At 42.6% G+C, this 20760-nt stretch overlaps 1 protein-coding gene across 6 annotated transcripts in view; it reads left to right on the top strand.

Annotated features, from left to right (window-relative positions):
- The window catches only part of LOC135422384 (protocadherin alpha-C2-like), a 128468-nt gene extending 112784 nt beyond the window's left edge, over positions 1 to 15684 (top strand). For 5 of the 6 annotated variants that reach the window (XM_064671475.1, XM_064671476.1, XM_064671473.1 and 2 more), the window contains exon 4: positions 13304 to 15684. In XM_064671475.1, coding sequence (XP_064527545.1) covers positions 13304 to 13614 — 311 coding nt within the window. In that variant the 3' untranslated portion in view covers positions 13615 to 15684. The remainder of the gene's footprint in view (positions 1 to 13303) is intronic. The other variant, XM_064671479.1, reaches the window with a different exon arrangement.
- Positions 15685 to 20760: the final 5076 nt, after the last annotated feature.

Raw genomic sequence — 20760 nt, 5'->3', positions numbered from 1 at the left:
ATCATCTCCTTCCAGCCCCCCTGCTATGAACAGGGACACCTTCTACTGGACCAGGTTGGTCAGAGCTCAATCCAGCCTGGCCTTAAATATTCCAGGGATGGAGGGCTGCTGGGGGAGCTGATTTTTCTGGGACTGGCATCCCCACATGGGAGAACAGTGTTCCCTGGTGTTGCAGGAATGTACATTTATCATCACATGATCTGACATGCATGAGCTGCACCACACACCAGGACTCTCAACTTGAGTGGTCTGCATGGATCAGAATGGCCCAGGATATAGTGCCCACTCAGGGACTGTTCCAAATCCAGAGTTCATAATGTAACAAGCCCTTTAATCCATGGCCTGACCTGGTAGTGGTGGGAGTGAGGAGAGGTGCTGGGAAAGTAGACTCTGATATGTAATAATCCAGGAATCAGTCACCTCCTCATCTATCACAGAAATGAATGACCCAATTTTATATTTAAATGTATGTATAAAATACACACAACTACAATATGGAAAACAAAAGTATAAAGTTTAATTCAGTGTTAAAATAGTTTTAACATACTCTACATGTAGGTCCCACCAATAGTGATTTAAAATTCCTTTTGAAGCAAAGGATTCAAGAAGCAATAATATCACCTTTTAGCCTTTGTGAACACTAAGATCTTTTAAATGTTTCTATTCTTTGACAGCTTGTCCTAGTTACCTGAGAATATGACATGTTTCCTGGAAGGAAAATAACTATGCTATCAATCCAGATACAGTCTGTCCTTGATTTTCTCCCTGCCTCCTCATTTAAAGGAATCACAGCTATAAGAAATGTGAATTTTCTCAAATTTAATCAGGGTAGGATTTTTTCCTAAGTCAGCCTCCATTAAGCAATAACGTGGAAATGAAGTTAATTTCCCTTTCTTTGCTCTCAGACGTCCATTTTACATCCATTACAATCTGTGTGTAATAAATCACTTCCCAGATTTGATCATCCTGTTCATTTCAAGCCAGTTCTTCCATTTTTAATACTTCCTTCAGAGAAGTGAAATGGCAGGAATATTAAATAAATAAGTTTCTGATATGTTACTACAACTGTTTGAGCCTTTCTTGAGAGAGTTCATTAGCAAATGAGTATAATGTAAAACATCCTTTTACATGGAAGGACAGGTCTGAGCCATTTCTCCAGTTGTTCCACTGAGGGAACAATGCTTCACTTAAAGCATTATTGGGGCTGTAAAATGAAAATAAAAATAATTGAAATATAAAGTACATCATTTACTAACTCTTAAACTGGGATTATGAGAGCTCTGTTCTGAAAAGGTTATAGTGATCAAAAATCAGCTGAGATAGCTCTGCCCAGTTTTGATGGAAGTGTTAAGCATCCAAGAGCCTCCCAGACTTAATACTTACCATCTGATGAATATTTAAGAATGTAGTCTAAGAGACAAGACACAAAGGCATCTGCAACTGTTAAAATGGCTGTTGCAGTGTGGTACCATCCATTTTGAGCAGTTGCCAACCCTGATCTCAGCCTTACGTAGATAACCATACCTTAATATTCCCTGATTGTTTATTATCCTCCCCCTCAACTAATCTTTTTGTTATATTTTGTATCAGCATCATATGGCCTTTACAGCTCATCACCTGATTTCAGTTTATGTGACCAAGCACTGAACAAGTTAGGAGGTTCATAAACACATTTAAACCAGCCAGAGCTGGGTTTTGGTGTTTGATGGATCTGCATGCAGATCTGTCAAAATTCAGGACAACTACACCTGTACATATCCCTTGAAAACCTAATGCAGACTTTTCATCATGTGGCTCAATTTTGAGAGACCCTTTGGCTGCAGGGGAGGACAAACAGGTAGAAAGCTTGACTACAGTAGGTCCAAACTTCCAGAGCAGTCAGGCTGGTTCATCTCATCAGCACCAAAAAATCTGCTTTAAAGGTTAAAGACCTAGATGACTCTAAATGATCACAATACTGAGATTTGCCTACAACCTAAGAAAAATGGGGACTTGCAACCACTTGAAAAAGCAAACCTATTTCTGCAGTGGGAGAAGGGATGTGCCTTTGCAAAGTCACCTCCATTTTCTTCTTGAAGAATGTTTTGAGAGATTCTGAAAAAGAGAGGAATTGTGTAGCATGCTTATCCAGGGGGCTTATCATATTGTATTAGCACTTACTCATCACATTTAATTAAGATTCCTTTTTAACTGATGCAAAATATTATTAGCCCCATTCATCCCACATCAGTGAAAAGGAATGAAAATAGGATGTGATCCTAACAGGAGATGATAGGAAGCTGCTAATGTGACATATATATTGTGGAAGGGAAAGAGGGCTGTGACTGCCAAAGTCTGGTTTTGAGGGCTGTGGGATCTTTAGTTTTCCATCCCCTTCCTGTGGAAGGTGTTACAGTGACAGAGCTCTTTTAGGGCAGGTTGCTGGCTGGCAGCCATATCAGTGGGAATCAAAATAGACACTGGATAGTGTTTAGTTAATTGGCTTTCAGAGGAGGAGAATTTGCAGAGGTTTAGTGACAAACTAGTCAAAGTAGGTCAGCTAAAGGATTTTGTGTACCTGTCTGGTATAGTTCACTTTCAAATGAAGAACTCACTTGAGGATAACAGAATTAAACAAAACATAACAGTAATAGTACCCTTTCTTCCCTTTTATGATGCAGATAGAGAAAAGGCCAGTTTCAGGTTTCATCCATAAAATACCAGTAAAATGATCCCTTTATTTGTGATCAGAGCCACAGGGAACAAGTGTCAGCTCTGAGGTTCAGAGCACAGAGCCACCTTCAGCCTCTGAGAGACAAGGAACTGCATTTCCCACTCTCTGAAGCTTTGTGTGGTTGGTTTTTTTTTCCTTTAAGAAGCAGAAAGCTTTACCCTGTAATCATCTGGTCTGGAGATTGCAATGGTTTGGGCTGCAGGGGTGGGAACCATCTACAATAGGAATGGCTGAAGTCTGTAAGCTAAACATAGATGATAAAGTGAGAAAACAAAATTATCTTTTAAGACCATTTCTCGTGTGTCCCTGATCCATTACTATTCTGTCCTCTCTGAGTGGTGAAGCTCACACATTCATTCATGTTTAAAATAGATGCCTCTAAGAGCACTGACAGAAATGTGTCCCTTTCTCTTTCACTACTACTTCATCCAATTAGTTGGTTAAAATTAGATTCTGCCTTGAAAGGCTAAAATTGATGCTTCAAGTTTCCATAGTTGCTGCCTTTCTATTAACTCTGCTCAGTTAAATGGTGGGGATTCTCTCTTGCCTACCAGCACTGGTTTTGGGAGCTGGGCTGGGCTTTGTGCACCAGCAGTGATATGGACTGTGCTCAGGTAAGATTACCTGCAGAAAGTTTTCAGAGCTGTAGGGACTGGTACATGGCAAACAATTTTGCTGAGGGTAAGCAGGAAGGACTGAATTAAACTCAATTCTCTCATCAGTGTTCACTGTCCAAGGTGAACACAAATAAAAACAAGCTGAGCCCGTCCAGGAAATCACAGAATCATAGAATGGCCTGGGTTGGAAGGGACCTTAAAGATGATTTTGTTCCAACCCCCTGCCATGGGCAGGGACACCTTCTACTAGACCAGGTTGCTTCAAGCCCCATCCAACCTGGCCTTAAACACTCCCAGGGATGGGGATCCACAACTTCCCTGGGCAACCTGTGCCAGGGCCTCCCCACCTCATAGTAAAGAATTTTTTCCTAACATCCTGATCCAAACCTACCCTCTGTCACTTTGAAGCCATTCCCCCTTGTCCCGTCCCTCCAGGCCCTTGTAAAAAACAATCCAACAGTAGAACACTTAAATCCTTCCTTTCAAGTAACCTGAATTTTTCCTTCTTTGGGCAATCAAGCACAGCCAGCCATCGAGATGGGGGCTGAGACATAATGTGGCTGCAGTGGCTGTAGGCAGCAGTCTGAGCTGATCCTGTTCACCCCATAGGAGCAGAGTGGCCTCCAGTGGCAGGAGTCGACTGGGATTGCAAGTCTGTGCTCTTGGCCTCGATTCAACAGCTCATCTAGCAGAGAGCAAGGGGAGGAGGGGGCTGGCTGGCTGCAGGGTACTCTTACAGGCTCCAGCAGCAGCCAGGAAATACTTCCTCCTTTTCACCTTCACGGCAGGATTTATGATGCTCTGTGAGCCTGTTGTCTCTCAAATAAAAGGGCTTGTATGTAAGAGTCAAATTATTTGTTATTTAAATTTGACAGAACACAGTAACCAGAATTGGCTTTCCATAACATGAGACCAAGCAGTGCCCAGATGTGTTTTGTCTTCATATTCTTTCAGACATTCAGAGATTTGTTTTCTGCAGTGACTTTTGCTCTCTTTGCAATATTTCATGTCCTTATATAACAGAGGCAGCCCCCACCCACAGCAGCAGCCTGATGGAAGCAGTTAGAGTGCCACCCCTCTCCTGGTCACATCCAGAGGGACATTTGAGCCACAAAGCAGACATCCCAATTTTTAAAGGTCTGCCTCAAAGTCCACATTTTTGGGGTATGTCACCTAGCACTCCTAAAATCAGCCTTCAGCAGAGGTCTGGGTAGCTGCTTTCTGCTGTAGTCATTCAGTTTAGTGCCTTTAAGGACATTTAATTAGGGCATTTAGGCTACATAGCACCCAGTTTGACAGGAAGGCAAAGAAAAGCTTTCTCTTAGATGGAGGTCAGCACCCACCACAGGTCCTCAGGGGAACATTGTCCCCAGCCTCTACCCACACCACCCTCTCCCTTCCAGAGCACTGAGGGGCAGAGCAGTCCCTCCAACCCTAAATTCAATTTTCCTATGCTGCTCCCTGCTCTTTCCCTTGTTGTTTGCATTAAAACAAGGGTAGAAGGGCTGGTGCTTTAACTGCCCACACTTTATTAACAGCACATTTATGAGATGAAAATAATTCGGGGGTTTATTGTTTGGTTGGTTTGAGGTTTGTTTTGGTTTTTTTTTTTGTTATTTTCAGCTATGAACTCTTAAAAAACAGTCACTGTGAGCTTGCAGACATGGGAAAATGCCCAAATAAAAATATATCTGTCTTATATTGGAGGACTAATCTCTCCCTGCTGACCTCTGCATGCGACACAAACATTCAAATGCTGCATCTCCCCCAAATCCAACGTTAAATTGGAGCTGAAAAGATGACAAGGAGCATCCTGGGTGTGTGCACAGGCTGTCTCAGTGATGCAGCAGATTAGCCCTCAGTTTGCTGAGGAAAGGGTTAAAACTTGTGCTTTCCAAGGCAGGTTCTACCTGTGGTAGCAGGACTAGGCACAGGTACAGCACTAAAAGGATATTAGCTGAGAAGGTTGATATTTTTATAGGAGGAAAAGCCTTTTTTAGTGAACAAAGAATGAGAGGAACTGCTCTGTTTGCTTCTTCAGCCTCTGTGAGAAGCCATTTACCCTTTGTTGTGCTCTGGCCACAGCAGGCTGTGGTAGGAAGCAAATTAAATTTTGCTTTCTCATATCTCAGAATATGCTGGCAGAGCTATTTGGTAGCTGAGACAATTCCTTTAATGCACAGCCATGTAAGATTGGTTTCTTATAACGAGGTAAATAATCTTTGTGTACATTAATTGCCAGTGTCAGCCTGGACAGTAACCTGGGAGTGAGCTGGAAGTGACCTCCGTGCCCACCCCCTGCTTTGGGACTGGATGTTGGAGCAGTGGGGGGTTACAGATCTCCTACAACATATGTGCTATAATTACCCTCTTTAATAATACTGACTTTAAATCCAAGCTCTGGATTAAAGCTACAGGCTTCTTTGTGGGGAGAAGTTTTCATTTGGTTCATTCCTCCTGTCTCTTGATTCCTTAATGCAGAACAGGTCAAACAGATGGGAGAACAGAAAGTGAGAATTTTTGGGGTGTTTCTTTAAGACTCCAAATTGACACAGTCACTAGAGAGGGCTGGGATTGTTTGGCAAAGTGATAGTTAAAACAGTTCAGTTTTGTTCTGACTGAATCATTCCTCTGTCTTTCAGTTCTATATCTGTCTTTGTATCATGCTGATGACGGATTTTTATTTGCTTCCCTTTTTTTTGTGGGTTTGTTGGGTTTTTTTTAATTTGTTTCATTTTTCAGGGGAAAAAAAAAAGATTAAATGGGCATTTTAATCCCAAAAAGGCTTAGGGATGATCAGTGAAGCCAGAATGTCCGCAGAGATCCTCCAAATGACACAGAGAGGGGTTTGCATTGGATGTGCTGTTTCAGAATCAGTGCAGAATGTCAGACTCTTTATCATGGTGAATATTCATTAAGCCTGCCAGAGGCAGAGGCTGCAGTCAGTACAGCATCAGCAGAGGAGGCAGGGAAGAGAGAAATCAGGTTAATGACTAGCTTTCTCTGCAATTTGCTTCCTGCTTATTGCCTGATCTCAGTTTTAAATAAATTCATTTAATTAATGTGTTTTGCTCCTTTGACCTGTGGACAGAAGGGGCTGTGATTAATGACGGGGTGTTCCGAGTCTCACAGTGGCTTTGGTCGGCCTGTTCTGCTGTGTGGGGAAAGAACACTGAAAAATATTTCCCTTAGCTTTAATAGTAACAGAAGTTTTGATTGAAAGCTTTTACCTAAATGATTTTTAAAGACAGGGACAAAGTGGTGAGTGGTGAGAGGGGTGGAACAGGGCGAAAACAAGCTGCTGTCTTGGCTGAGCATGTCACACAGTCAAAAATGTCTCTGCAGGGAGACAGAGCTGCAGAGAAATGCTTTCCCTTTCTCCCCCTTGAGCAGGGGCACATCTGTTCTAACATGAGTTAGCCTTCTTCTGACAAAGGTTCTTCAAGAAAGCAGCAGAGGCATAGGAGGCAGAGCCGATGTAATGACGCTCAGAGTATATGGGCAGCTCGCATTATGGGAAGCAAGCACCACCTGTTCCTAGCAAACACCAGATTGGAGCTGTGGGGCTATACAGGGACAGGAAAAAACCACCAGGCCTCCCCAAAAGAGAGAAAAATGTCAGTTAGATGGAAATTACAGGCGTAGCCCAGACCTGATGGGATATCGATTCCTGGGCTGAGTGATGACATGTGCTGTGAGCAGACATTTGGCCCCAAATTTAGAAGGCATCTCAGTTTCAGACTGTTTGTACCCATCACTCAGTATTACCTCTCAGCTTGGGTGGTTTTACAAGCTGATGGAAGCCAGCCCTTCAGTTGAGTGAATTTGCAAATTCTGCATCTGAGAAGGCAGCACCTGAAATCTCAGTGACAGACCTGTGCTTTGGAGTTCTGCAGCACAGGTTCTGAGCTGTCCTGGTGTCTTTGCTGCCAGAACTAAAACGTGGCCTTTTAAGGGGTGGGAATGGTGCAATCTTAACAACGTGGCTGAGCTCTCTCAGGTATTTCTGAACAGAACATGCCAGTGCTTGCCCAAATGAAAATCCCATGAAAGGATTAGGGCTGAGAAAGTGGCCTCATCTTGCAAACAGTTGCACAGGATTTTTTGTGGCTGTCCCCGTTAAAGAGATTAGTTTGGAACTTTTTCTTTTTTTTGAAATATTCTGGCATGGTCATTAGTACAACACCCCCCAAGCCATGGTGCTGCTTAGCTTGCTCCTGAGGGTAGAATTCAGCTCCTTTTTCACCAGCCATCCAGAAGTTGCTGTCTAGTATAAATTTTCTGGCTAGGCTTTATCTGTAAAGAAGCAAAGGTAATACAGCTCCAGAGAGAGAGGAGAGGAACAGAGAAAATTCAGTGCATCTAAAACCAGGCATTTTAGCCAGATGGGTTGAACTGCCTTCTGAGGGTGCCTGTCTCTCTCTTTACATGCTGTAGCAACAGTTAAATTAGACAGAGGATGCCTTTGTTTTGGTGGCTGAATTTAGAAAAGGGATGTCTTACTCTGTGGATCTCTAAAAAAAATAAAAAGAAGGTGCCCACAACTGCTACAGGCAAAATTTTAGGAAACCTGTTCCTTGTAGCAGGTGTCTGGGCTCCCTGCACAGAGTATAGGGAGACTTAGATACCACAGAAAACCTTGTGTGCTCAGAGCAGGACTGCCTGGAGCAGGCAGGGGAGGAGCTTGGTGCTCTGTGAGGTGACACAGCTCACCTGCAACCTGCCCCCAGGATGGGATCTTGGGGTCTATGACATCCACATAGAATCATGGAATGGTTTGGATTGGAAGGGACCTAAAGCTCACCTCGTTCCACCTCCTGCCATGGGCAGGGACACCTCCCACTAGACCAGGTTGCTCAGGGTCCTGTCCAGCCTGGCCTTGGACATTTCCAGGGATGAGGCAGCCACAGCTTCTCAGTGTGATATGACAGTTTCTATCTGACAGTGTGTAGGAAATCAGGTGCTTTCAGAGCAATTAGGGCTTGTTGAACGAGGGCCTGCTGACCGAGATTTCTGTGGTTTTTAAGTCCTGTGAGAGGTAGAGGGCTGCAGTATGTGACCAGTAAATGCTTCTGGAAGAGGAAAAAAATTAGCTATACACCATACTGTACTCCCTCAAGCTTTCAGATAGGTGATTTTAGGGTATGTTTGGTGGGTTTTTATGTGTAAATCTGCCTGTGCAGTTCAGACAGCAGTCACGGGATGGAAAAAGAAGTATTTGGAAAGACAGCCTAGAAGTCATTTCATGCCATCTAAATATGTGATCTACTCGACTGCAGAGTCTCTGCTGCTCTGGGTTCCATTTAAAGTCTACTGAGACACTTGTATTTCGGTGAGAGTAAAAGATGGAAGGGGTGAAAAGTTCATCTCCCATTTTAGCTTGCAGACACACGGGCGAAGAAGCATCAGGACCTGCAGGTGCAGCCTAGATTTTGGGTTCTGCTGCATGCAAGCATTTAAAAATTTAATTATTTGGTCATTGAACATGAAATCTGCTGTATTCCTTGAGAATAAAGTGAAGGGGCAGTCTCCAAAGTAATCCTATGAGTTACACTAGGAAATGACCAGACTCTGAACTTTTATGTAGGAACACTGGCAACCCAGTACAATCCTCTGTACTGTAGGAAGAAAAGAAGTATAATGTCTTAAATTAAGTGTTATGAATATAACTGTCGGGTTTGCTTTATTTAGATTTTCCTCTAAGTTTAATAAACAACTTTGAAGCATTCAATAAGACCCAGAAAATATGCAAGAGAAGTACAACTAATCCCATTAAATGTAAAATAGCATCTAAGTGGAAAGTTTTTGGTTTTGAACTCCTGCTGATAAGAAACAGAAGAGATGTTTGAGGAAGCTTTGGAAATAGGTAGTAGATGACATTTATCCTTGATCTGAAATGCCTAAACATTGTTAGTACAGCTGAACTGTGACCTTCCAGCCTGCCAATCCAGATAAACACACATGTTATCAGGTAAATCACACAGAAGAGGAATTTCCTGAGGAGACTGGTGAAGCCCCACTGGTAGGAAATGATGGCTCTTAACTCATTAGGTTCTGTCTGTCTCTGTCTTTTTTTGTATGTGAGCTCTCCACACAGCTGTAGGGATAATTAGTTTCCTTTGGCTTAGTGAGTATTAAGGAAAATTTTAAAATGCTTAGTTTGTGTGGACAACAAACATATTTGGGGTCTGGGAGAAAACCACACGGAAAGGGAAGCAAAGCCCCTGATTCTGGGGTGGGTGTGATGGGTTTGTTGTGTTTGGATACATGATGTCAGATGGTTTTGTGGCAAATGTTACTGACTTCATCTGGGAAGTGGATTTGTCCAGGCAGAACCAGATTAGAGGGTCAATATCCTGCTCTGAATTAGATTTCAGTGATGCAGATGTGTTTGTGCACCCGATTAGTCTGGCAGGAGGTTTCATGCAGGAGATGCTGTACCTTAGGGATACCCTGGGTTCTTGCACTTTGCTGTATTTGTGTGGCAAAATGGGTAACATAAAGTCACTGTCATTGTCTTACATCTTGTGTCCAACCTAATAAGTTGATTAGAGGGATGGAGAGCTCTCCTGTGAGGAAAGCCTGAGAGAGTTGGGATTGCTCAGCCTGGAGAAGGTTTGGGGTGATGTAATTGCAGCTTTCCAGTGCCTGAAGGGAGCTGAGAGGGAAGATGGAGAGGGACTATTTGCAAGGGCCTGGAGTGACAGGACAAGGAGGAATGGCTTCCCACTGCCAGAGGGCAGGGTTAGATGGGATATTAGAGAGAAATTGTTCCCTGTGAGGGTGGGGAGGCCCTGGCACAGGTTGCCCAGAGAAGCTGTGGCTGCCCCATCCCTGGAAGTGTCCAAGGCCAGGCTGGATGGGGCTTGGAGAAACCTGGGCTGGTGGAAGGTGTCCCTGCCCATGGCAGGGGGTTGGAACAGGATGATCTTTAAGATCCAGTCGATTCCATGATTCTGTGATTCTGTGCTCACATAAAAATGGCACAGCCACACACTGTGTCATTTCAGCTGTGCTGAGGTGGCCCTGCAGTCCATAGAGTCTTGTCACTCTGTACTCTTCAGAGTAATTTTTCTGCTATTCACTGCTGCAGGGTTCTCCCCAGCCAGAGCAAGGGTGGAGTCAAACATGGTTTGAGGTCACCTTCAGCTGTCTTTTTCCTGCCAGGAACAGAAAAAGAGCATTGGATCTGGGCCAATGTTGTTTAGAATGAATGTTCTATGGGCTTGTTGGGAAAAAAGAAAGGATTTATTTGTCAAATAGGGCTTAATTTATTAGGCACAATATGAAAGCTCACATTTTTATATTGCTGTAGAAAGACAATTGATTAATAACTTGGAAAAAGGCCAAGACACACAAATTCACCTTTGTAATTCATCATCTCAGAGAAACAAAAGTCATATAAATTGTACCTGAGCAAAACAATTTATTAAGCAGGAATGAAAGCTGGTTCGTATTAATGCATTTATTATGAAAGTACTTTCTAGGACACTGCTGTTACTAACAGGAAACATGAAATCTGAAGCTGACAGTTAAGGGTGTAAGAAATTTACAGAAAACTACAACTAATAAAATAGAGGAACTTTCACATTATCGATAACTTCAAAAATATATTTGAGTCTAGACAGGTTAAGGTCACTAAAACAACTTCAGCTCTTCCTGGAAAGGACATAAGCTCAAAGTTAAAGCTTCTTCATCCTTGAATACGATATTAGGGGGAAAAGAAATGTACAGTCTCTTCTTGAATAAATATCACATTGTAAAACAGTCGTGTCACCACCGTGTGCTGTGGAGGTTCAAAGATGCCAAAGATTCCATGTGCCAAACCTGTTACATAGATGGTCTCAGAGATAGTTCCAATATGTTGTATATACACATTTCTTTGGCTCTGTAACTTTGGGCATCCTGTGTGAGTACAGAAAAGCTTAAAAAAGGAATCATGCTTCCCAGACGTGTTTATTTTGCTGCCAGGCAGGAGAAAGGTTGTCAAGCAGCAGAATATGCTTTTTTTTAGCTTTTGAACCAGGAGACTCTTGTCTGCATGCACAACACACACTTTATTTCATAAAATAAAAAATTGTACAAACAGTGTTACAGGAGATGAAGAATCATTAGAGACTAAGAAATAGAGGAGATGCTCTTCATTTCATGAAATAGCTGCTAAAACAAATGCAATATTCTTCATTACTGCTACAGGGGTACAGAGCAGCCAGTAGCTGATGTTTACTGGCAAAACCTTGGAGATCTCCCTCTAGACTGTCTGTTTTGTTTTCTCTTCCTGCCCTCTTTTACTAACGGGAGACATTTCTTCTCCATCTTTCCATGCCCTCCCCTCCTTTTCCAAGGGAATGGAGTCCTTCTCAAATGGCTTTCCAACCCATCCTTCTATCAGTACAGTTCCCACCTCCTTCCTTACCCCAAACATCTTTACCTCTTCAGCTGGACAACTCTGATTCATGATGCTGAGACTTAATCAATGGTATTGGGATTTTTTGTGTGGTATTGCAAGGGTTTGTGTGTGGCTGGGAGTGTTACAAGTGTGAGAGGTCCTGTGTTTTGATACTGCATTTTTAGGGTGTAGATAAGAATATTTTCATCTGATTTGAGGGCTTTAGCATCAGTGCATAAACACTGAGCCTTCCCCTGATTAGAGTCCTTTAAACACTTAAAATGATATATTAAAATAGCTGTGCCGTTCCTATTCAAAATTGGGAGTTACATAAATTACAACAAGCTTTGAAAGTTTCAGAGAAAAGAAAACAACCAGGTTTTAAGAATTTCTCTCATGGAAGAACCTGATTTTCTTGCAATTCATTATGCTAGAAAATTGTCCTTGTCAGAGCAACATACGCAAACATTTTAATCCCATTAGCTCAATGTAATCAAAATCATGGAAATAAAATTAAAACTTGCTTCATAGTGCAAAACTGAATCTGGGGAAAGAACTTTATATTGGCCTCTACAAAATGCTGTGATCTGTAAAAAATATCAGGATAAGCTATGAAGAGCATGGATATTTCTGAGACCAGATTGTGCACCCTGATGGAAGCAGTCCTGGAGTATCTCTGCCCAGGCAGTTCAGTTCCCCCCTGGTTTTGCTCTAGGGCCATGTCTGCTGCTCAGCCACATTGCACACACACAGACACAAACATGTGCTGCTTGGCCTCAGGTTCCTCTCAGGGATGCACCAGCTCAGAATCACAGGATGGGTCAGGTTGGAAGGGACCACAGTGGCTCATCTGGTTCCACCTCCCTGCTCAAGCAGGGTCATCCCAGAGCACATGGCACAGGATTGCATCCAGAATATCACCAGTGAGGGAGACTCCACACCCTCTCTGGGAGATCTGTTCCAGTGTGTGGTCACTCACACACTGAAGAAGTTCTTCCTCATGTTCAGGAGGAACTTCTTGAGCATCAGTTTCTGTTACCCCTTGTCCTGTTGCTCAGCACCACCAAGCAGAGCCTGGGTCCATCCTCTGACACCATCCCTTCAGACACTCTTTTCCTCCATGAGGAATCCTGGACACAGCTGAGAGGATGGTTTGCTAAAATACCCCAGATGGATGTGCATGATGCCAAGGCTGCCCTCTTCTAACCCTGTCCCAGAAGACTTGACACTCTTTTGCCATGCAACACACATGCTTGTGTTTCCTGCCTTAAAACATTACAGTGGGCTGCATCACAGCCCTCTCTTATTTCACATACTTCAAATTCAAAAGAAGAATGAAGAACAACTGTGTTTCAAGGCACAAGAGTCCAAAGCTTCTTGGACCCAGCAGTGCACAGAGTGAGTCAGTGTGTGCTAACACTGAGCAGCCTGGGCAAGAATCAGTGGGTAACCCCCAGATGAGCAGCCAGGCAACCAGGAGTCACCGTGGGCTGAAGCCAGAGCTTTCAAAGGGGAAGCTGATGCTCGCTGAGGGCTTGTATTTAATGATGCTTTAAGCTTTTCTTGCTGTTTTGACTTTTTCAGAACCTGAGGCGGGAGAGGTGTCCCCCCCAGTGGGAGCTGGTGTGAACAGCAACAGCTGGACCTTTAAATTTGGACCGGGCAATTCCAAACAAGGTGGTCCTGGTGAGTTGCCAGACAAATTCATTATCCCGGGATCTCCTGCAATCATCTCCATCCGGCAGGAGCCACCAAACAGCCAAATTGACAAAAGTGACTTCATAACCTTTGGCAAGAAGGAAGAGACCAAGAAAAAGAAGAAAAAGAAGAAGGGAAACAAGACTCAGGAGAAAAAAGAAAAGGGCAACAGCACCACTGAGAACAGTGACCAGTGAGGGGGTTATACTGAAAGAACCCACTTAGCCAGTTTTTGTAATAATGGCAGATTTCTCCTATGTAGCAACTCCCAACTTCTTCCTACCGTTAAAAAATTTCCTGTATGTACAGACTTGAGAAAATCAGCAGGAAATTCAGTGTCTGTCTAAATTGCTTAACAGGTTTTGTCTTAAAAGCTTTATTAAGTCTGGTGTTAACTCTTTTTCTCCACTCTGGCTTGTTTTCAGAATCTAAAAAGCAGACACAAGTTTCCTTTCTCCTACGCCGAAAAGGAGAATCTTCACAGTACAGCCAGTGAGAGGTTGGACTCTGCACTGTGGTTCCTGTGCTCCTGTCTTGATGACACTTACAGGACAGGTTTAAAAGTTTTAATGTTGTGCACCCTCTATCTGATTGGAAATATTTGTGTGCAGATGTCAGTTAGGTGATACGAGATCAGATTATAAAACGCAAGAAGAGCTGGTAAATATGCAGCAGAGGAAACACCTAATGAACACAAATGTTCAAAGATGTTCAGGCTGGGGAGAAAATACCTGAAAGGAGATGAGCAGACTTGTCAAATCTTGAGAAGTCGCTGTGTGGAAATACTGAGTCCTACACATGACGTATTGTACACACTGCTTTAAATGAAACCTCACATTTACAGCTCTCTAAGATACCATAAATTGTATCTATTTACCAAGCAAGCCATTGGGAAAATTGTCCCTTAAAGCCCTGCATTACCCTGGCAAGACCAGCCCTCAGAGTGTAAGAAGGGCTGGGCTGACGTCCCAGGAGTGTAACTGTGATGCTCTGTGTCCCTATTTCCACTCTTAACATTATTTTGCACATTATGTCTCTGAAAAAGTCAGAGTTTTTCCACGACACTTATGCAAAAGAGAGAAAAAAGAAACATTAACTATGCTATTTGTTATTTGAGATATTTATTTATAAAGAAATATAGCTGTAAATGTCAAAGAAATATGATGCCCTTTAACCCAAACAGAAGTCAATCTAGAGCCATTATAAATTACAATTGCTGCTATTAAAGTGCTTTAGAAAAATTGCCTGAAACATCTGTATTATATCGGCCACTTGCCAATAACAGCTTTATTCTGTCGGGTGACTTGAGGGCTGCCTCTTGCATGTATTAATAAATACAAGAATATCTTCTCTTTTTTTTTTTTCATTAATCTGCACTTTGAATACACCTTTGCAAACCAACTGTCCTACTATGAAGAAGCAGAAGCAAACTCCTCACACAAATGGATTTATTAACCTGCTAGCTCTGTGCAGTACCTTGGTGTTACCTCCCACACAACCTTTTCTGATTTTAGTTTAACTTTTCTATGAGATTATGAACTTCTGACCCTACTAACACTCCCTATGTAAAATTCAAGTACTGTATGTATGCTGTATGCTCTTATAAGAATCCTGAAATATTTATTCTGTGCTTGTGTATGTGAATGTCAATGCAACTATTATTAGAGTGGACTTTAAGCTTTACCGTTGAATGTAAATTCATTATTTCTTTTTTGTACACTTGTGAAAAAGTGCAGTAGTGTTAATTTTTTTAAGCCACTGTTGATTATCAGTTCTTTTGTGTATGAAACACAAGTAAAATATCTTTCTTAAACCAAGCCATGCATGCATTTTGGGATTTATTGGTAAGAATCTGTGAAGCTGAAGTTCTGTGAATTAAACCTGAGGGTATAAATGGAGTGTTGAATGTGGCTGAGGATGTTGATATAAAACCAATACATGTATTTTTAAATAGAATATGGCTGATGAGGGAATTCCAAGGAGTTTTCTACATTATTGTACATTCACAGAATAAAGCTCGAGTGTCGTGTTAATTGGAACTGTGTAAGAAACTACATAGCTCTGAAATTTCCAACAGGCCCTTTAATCTAGGATCAAAGAGAACAACTGGATTTCTTGAGACGTGTCCTGGATGTTTTAAGTTTCCAAACTGCTGACAGTTCAGAATAGAACAATTCCTATTCATTTTTAAGAACCTGCAGCAAGTCTTAAAACATCACAGAAAAGCTCTAATAAAAGAATTCATATCTCAAAGCATGAACCACCAATGGCCTCATGTGGTCTATTTAGAGTTTTCTTTTGCTACCAGTCTTGTTTTACTGACAATAAAAAGGTGCTACTTGTGAAAGAGAATCCTTGATTCACTTCTAAAGGCTAGACAAGAGGAAAAAAATTAAGCTTTGGGGAGGGAACTGTTCCTTTATGCAAATGTGCTATGCAAGTACATTTAGATGTACTTTTTTTTAATTTGGTGACTAATCCAAGAGCTCCCAAAACGTTCAGCAACTGGAGTTACAGTGGTAACTTAAACACACAGAAGGATACAGTTGTTTTATACCCATCATAAAGTCGTTCTCTCAACGCCTCTGGCAAAAATCCAGCACAAGGATTTAATTCTTACAGGAATCTTTAACATTTGATTATTTTTAGATTTTAATTGAGTGTTTGTTCTTCTTTTGAGTGCTTGCATTTTCCCCTCTGCAAGCCTGTCTGATTCATTCATTTTTCATCAGTGGTCACACACAGCAGGTTTTCCAAGGCTTGCATCTATCAGAGTGAACCAAGAGCTGCAGTATGTCTCCAATTTGCTGGTTTGAACACAAAATTACATTTACCAGTGCTGCCTTTGATGCAGGTGCTTACTGCAGGGGGACTGTATGCCTTGGAAGACAAGAGCAGAATATCTGAAGATAATAATTCCAGTATGGAGAGCTGATAGAGCAGAGAAAAAAAACTCTCAGAGGAGAGAAGAGGCTCTTGCTGGAATTGTTTAAAAAGAGGCTGGATTGCACTAGTAGGATATACATTCCACAGATTCACTGTGTTTTCAGAAGACTGAATCAGGCACCTCACCAGATCTTTAAAAGATTTTTCCTTGTTTTAACCCTCTGGTGCAACTGGAATGCTGAGATGTCTGCAGTGAGAATTGGCTATTTCATAACTAATATATAAATCATACCAATTACATCCTTGATTTTGATTGTCCAGGAGGAGGATAAACCCTTGGCATGAAGTGTGTGTGGAGAACCAGGGGTGGGTGGGGGTGGAATTTTCACATTCTGCCACAGTTTTAGGGGTTACTGTTTGAACACCACACAACAATGGGAATTGAGAACCAGAAGTGGCCAAGACCTTCACAAATTAAGAAGCAAAAGTTTAGTTTATCCTCCTGCTGACAATGAAAGGGGCAAGACAAAATACACTGCAGAGTTTGTTAACAAGGAAATTACAATTGTGGGGCGTTTACTACTTGAACAGTTTATTTCTCTCAGAGTTCACATGTGCTTTCTGTGAGCATATTGTCCTTGGAAGTTCTATGCACACGAGATCAGTGGTCAAAACTATTGGGCTTTTATAACAATAAACCTGAACTATGTTGTATATTAATAACATCCTGTCATTAAAAAGAAATCTCATTTTACATTAGGCTTCTAAGGCTTAATCTTGTGCAGTTTCTTTCTGCTCAGTACTTGGGTCATTGCACATCACAGGAGGGGATCCAACTGAAGTTTTCCAATCATCTTACATAAGGGGAAGAACACAGAACCCAAAATACGTTTCCCAAATTTCATATATGAAAATAAATTATGAAATAATTTTCAGACAGTTTTGATGCCTTTTCGGATCATCTTTATTTCCCCTTCTTCTTCACTCATTTGATGTTTTTCAACAATCACTTGTGTCAACAGCTGGGTAAAATAAACCACATACAATTATTCTTCCTTTTCCAATTTTCCCCTAGCAGCAGTTTCATAGGTCTCAGGTAAGACAGGGATTAAGGAAGGAGCTGAGCCATTATCCTCATTTGAGTCCTAAAGAATGAGCAGGTTCCTCAGTTTTGTTGTTATTTGTTTGTTTGGAAACTACTGGCTGTTCCTGGACACAGACAGGTTTTTGAGACAGCACCAAGAGTTCTGTTAAGGCTCCTGTAAATAAGCAGAAATATCACTTGGATAAAAAGTTGGGCTTTGGTGTGTAAATCTACACTGAACTCCTCTGGTTTGTTCTTTTACATCTCAAGGAGAAATGAGTGAACAGCTGATCAGTGTTTTGATATCACACACAGCTTAATCTGCATGAAGCAAATAGAAACCTGGAAAGTATAGGACAAGCTGAGGACTCCAAACACTGCATTAATAAATCATGGTTATGAAGGGCTTCATGTGGTGGCTGGAATCACATCAGGACCTGTATGAGGCTCACAGATGCCTGAGTGGCTGCTTGGCCACACCAAAGCTGAACAGACAGGGAATGCATGGCATAGCTATAACAAAATAAATGCTTTATCACATTTTACTGACCTTGAACAGCCTAAACCAGCATAGTATGAAATCAATATTGATAACATGTACATTCATTTTCCATTAGCTCCTGATATGGGGATGCTGCACTCGCTACTCTCCTGGGTTCTTTCTCCTCTCTGTGGCTTCCACTCCTCCCTAGAGGATCCACTGACACTGCTCTGCATTTGCAGGTGTGTGTGCAAGCATTTTTATAGAAAGCCAACTGTATCCTGGGCTGCATCCAAAGCAGGATGAGTGTCAGGTCAAGGGAAGGGATTCTGCCCCTCTGCCCCACTCAGGTGAGATCCCCCCCTGCAGAGCTGCTCCAGCTCAGGGTGCCCAGCACAGGAGGGATATGGAGCTGTTGGAGAGACTCCAGAGGACACACCAAGATGATCAGAGGGGTGGAGCAGCTCTGCTGTGAGGACAGGCTGAGAGAGCTGGGATTGTTCAGCCTGGAAAAAAGAAGGCCTAATTGTGGCATTGCAGTACCTGAGGGGAGCGAACCAGAAAGGTGTAGAGAGACTATTTACAAGGACTTGGAGTGACAGGACAAGGGGAAACGAGTTCAAGCTGGAAGAGAGTAGGTTTAGATTAGATATTGGAAAGAAATTTTTCTTTGCTTCAGCCCAGGGTAATGAGGCCCTGGCACAGGTTGCCCAGAGAAGCTGTGGCTGCTCCATCCCTGGAAGTGTCCAAGGCCAGGTTGGGCAGGGCTTGGAGCCCTGGTCTAGTGGAAGGTGTCCCTGCCCATGGCAGAGGGTGGAATGAGATGGTCTTTAAGGTTCCTTCCAACACAACCCATTCAGTGATTCTATATATAAAAATCTGGGACCCAGTTAAGGTGTACAGAATACTGCAACACCTACTGTCAGAGGTAATGCTGCTTAGGTATTATGCAAATCTGATTTTTCAAAGTGATTCTACTGCAGTGACATTAGACACCTACTTCTAGAATATTTGTAGTTCAGGTGCCTCTGGCTGGCTTAAAGAACTAAAGAATGAAATCCTTCAGCGTGAAGTACCACAGAATTGTCTCTCTCACACGGTGAGAAGAGCATATCTTACACTGCACCATGGATTCCCTTTCATATCCCAGTATTGCCTCCATGCAATCACTCTGACACAGGTATTAACATCAAAAGATGACAGTAAACATCTCTCAGAAGCCACACAGCTTGAAAATATTAAAAATGTTTGCTTGCCAGTGGTGCCCAGAGCTATGTCACTGTTGTCTGCAAAAAGACAGCAAGTGACTCATCCACATTTAAGAACTGATGTCTGGAGCATATTACAAAACAAACATGCTGGCCTTGAAAACTAGATTTTAAAACCAAGGCCCTGCCAAAGAGTTAGAAGTGCTAAGCTGGCCTTCATACTGAATAGAGCAGCCACAGGTATGTTGTCCCACTCCTGAACCCCCTTGTTCCTTCATTATGGTGGGAGGACATGTATAAAGTGGGACAGGTCCTGAAGAGATAACCCCAGTTATGTGTCATGAAGGAAATGTTATCCTACATGGCAATAAGGCACATAAGTGGGGTGTGGGGCACACCTGTGGGGATTAGTGTTTGGTGAATGGTGACCATGTCACCAATGTGCCACCCCAGTAGGAGTCAGATCTGAATCTCTAATTAATTGTGAGACCCTGAGGGGCTCCCTGTGGGCTCAGCAGTGGGTGGTGCATCAGTGCTGGGGTATTACACATGATATCAGGCTTCAGCACTGAGGTGGAATAACATTAGAGCTGGCCCTGGCAGCCCTGTTCCAGCTCCTTTGGCAATATTTTATGGACACTTGGAGTGTCTTGGCACCACTTGAGCTGCACTGAGGGGAATTAAAAAGTCCTTGCCCATTAATTATGGGAATGGCGCCGCACAAGAAGCTTGACAAGACATAGTAATTGTTAAAACACATCAATCACAGCCACCCTAGACTTTCAGTTCTGCAATAGTTTTCCTGTTAGACAAACCCTTAAACTTCTCTGTGACTCACAATTCTGTTCAGTGCAGCCTCAATGGGAGCAATGTGTGTGTTTCTGGGGAAAGCTAGACCAAAAATGTGTGTAGATGCAACCCTCTGTCCTGAGACCCCAGTGTATCACAGCCCTCCTCCAGGAAGGCATGAATCACTCCCTACCTTGAACAACTTCCTTCTGTAGGTGTTTAAAGAAGCCCACCTGAAGTCTCTTGTGTGTGAAATGGTGAGCTGAGCAAATACAAATCAATTCTGTACACTTGGACTTAAGGCCTTTCAGACATCCCCACACCTACCCCCAAATTATCTACACCATCAAAGCCTTTACTGACTATTGTCCTACCTTCCTCTTCATCACCTGTGGTGCAAGCAGCCTTAGGCCCAGTGAGGACCCAGGATCTCATTCCATGGGCTGGCACAAGAGGCCCAGGACCTGCCTAGAGCAGCTTTGCCAACCTGGCTCTTCCCAGACACTGTGAACCCCAACCCTGAGCAGCTTCATCCGTCACCAGGACCACATGGTGAGAGGATGAAGGGGTTTAACTTTGCTGAACTTGCTCTCACCTCCCTACCTCCAGTGTGGAAATTACCTGAGGTACATGTTAGATAAGGGACAAGCCTAAAATAATGAAAAAATCTAGCCTAAAATCTGCTTGTCTTCTTAGATGCTTAAAAGGGGATTACACAACATTTAGGTACTGACATTTGAGGAAATGATCCACAAAGCTCCTGATGGGTGTTTACACAATAAAGAGGATCTGCCTAACCCCAAGGGTGTGTAAATTGTGTTAGTCCAGCTACTTGTAGACTCAGAAGGTTCTTTGTAGGAATTTAAGCTGCCACCAAGCATCACTAAAGCTACCT

The sequence above is a fragment of the Pseudopipra pipra genome, chromosome 15 (genome assembly GCF_036250125.1).
Source record: "Pseudopipra pipra isolate bDixPip1 chromosome 15, bDixPip1.hap1, whole genome shotgun sequence".
NCBI classification, from domain to species: domain Eukaryota; kingdom Metazoa; phylum Chordata; class Aves; order Passeriformes; family Pipridae; genus Pseudopipra; species Pseudopipra pipra.
This window is presented reverse-complemented; position numbering and strand designations above follow the sequence as displayed.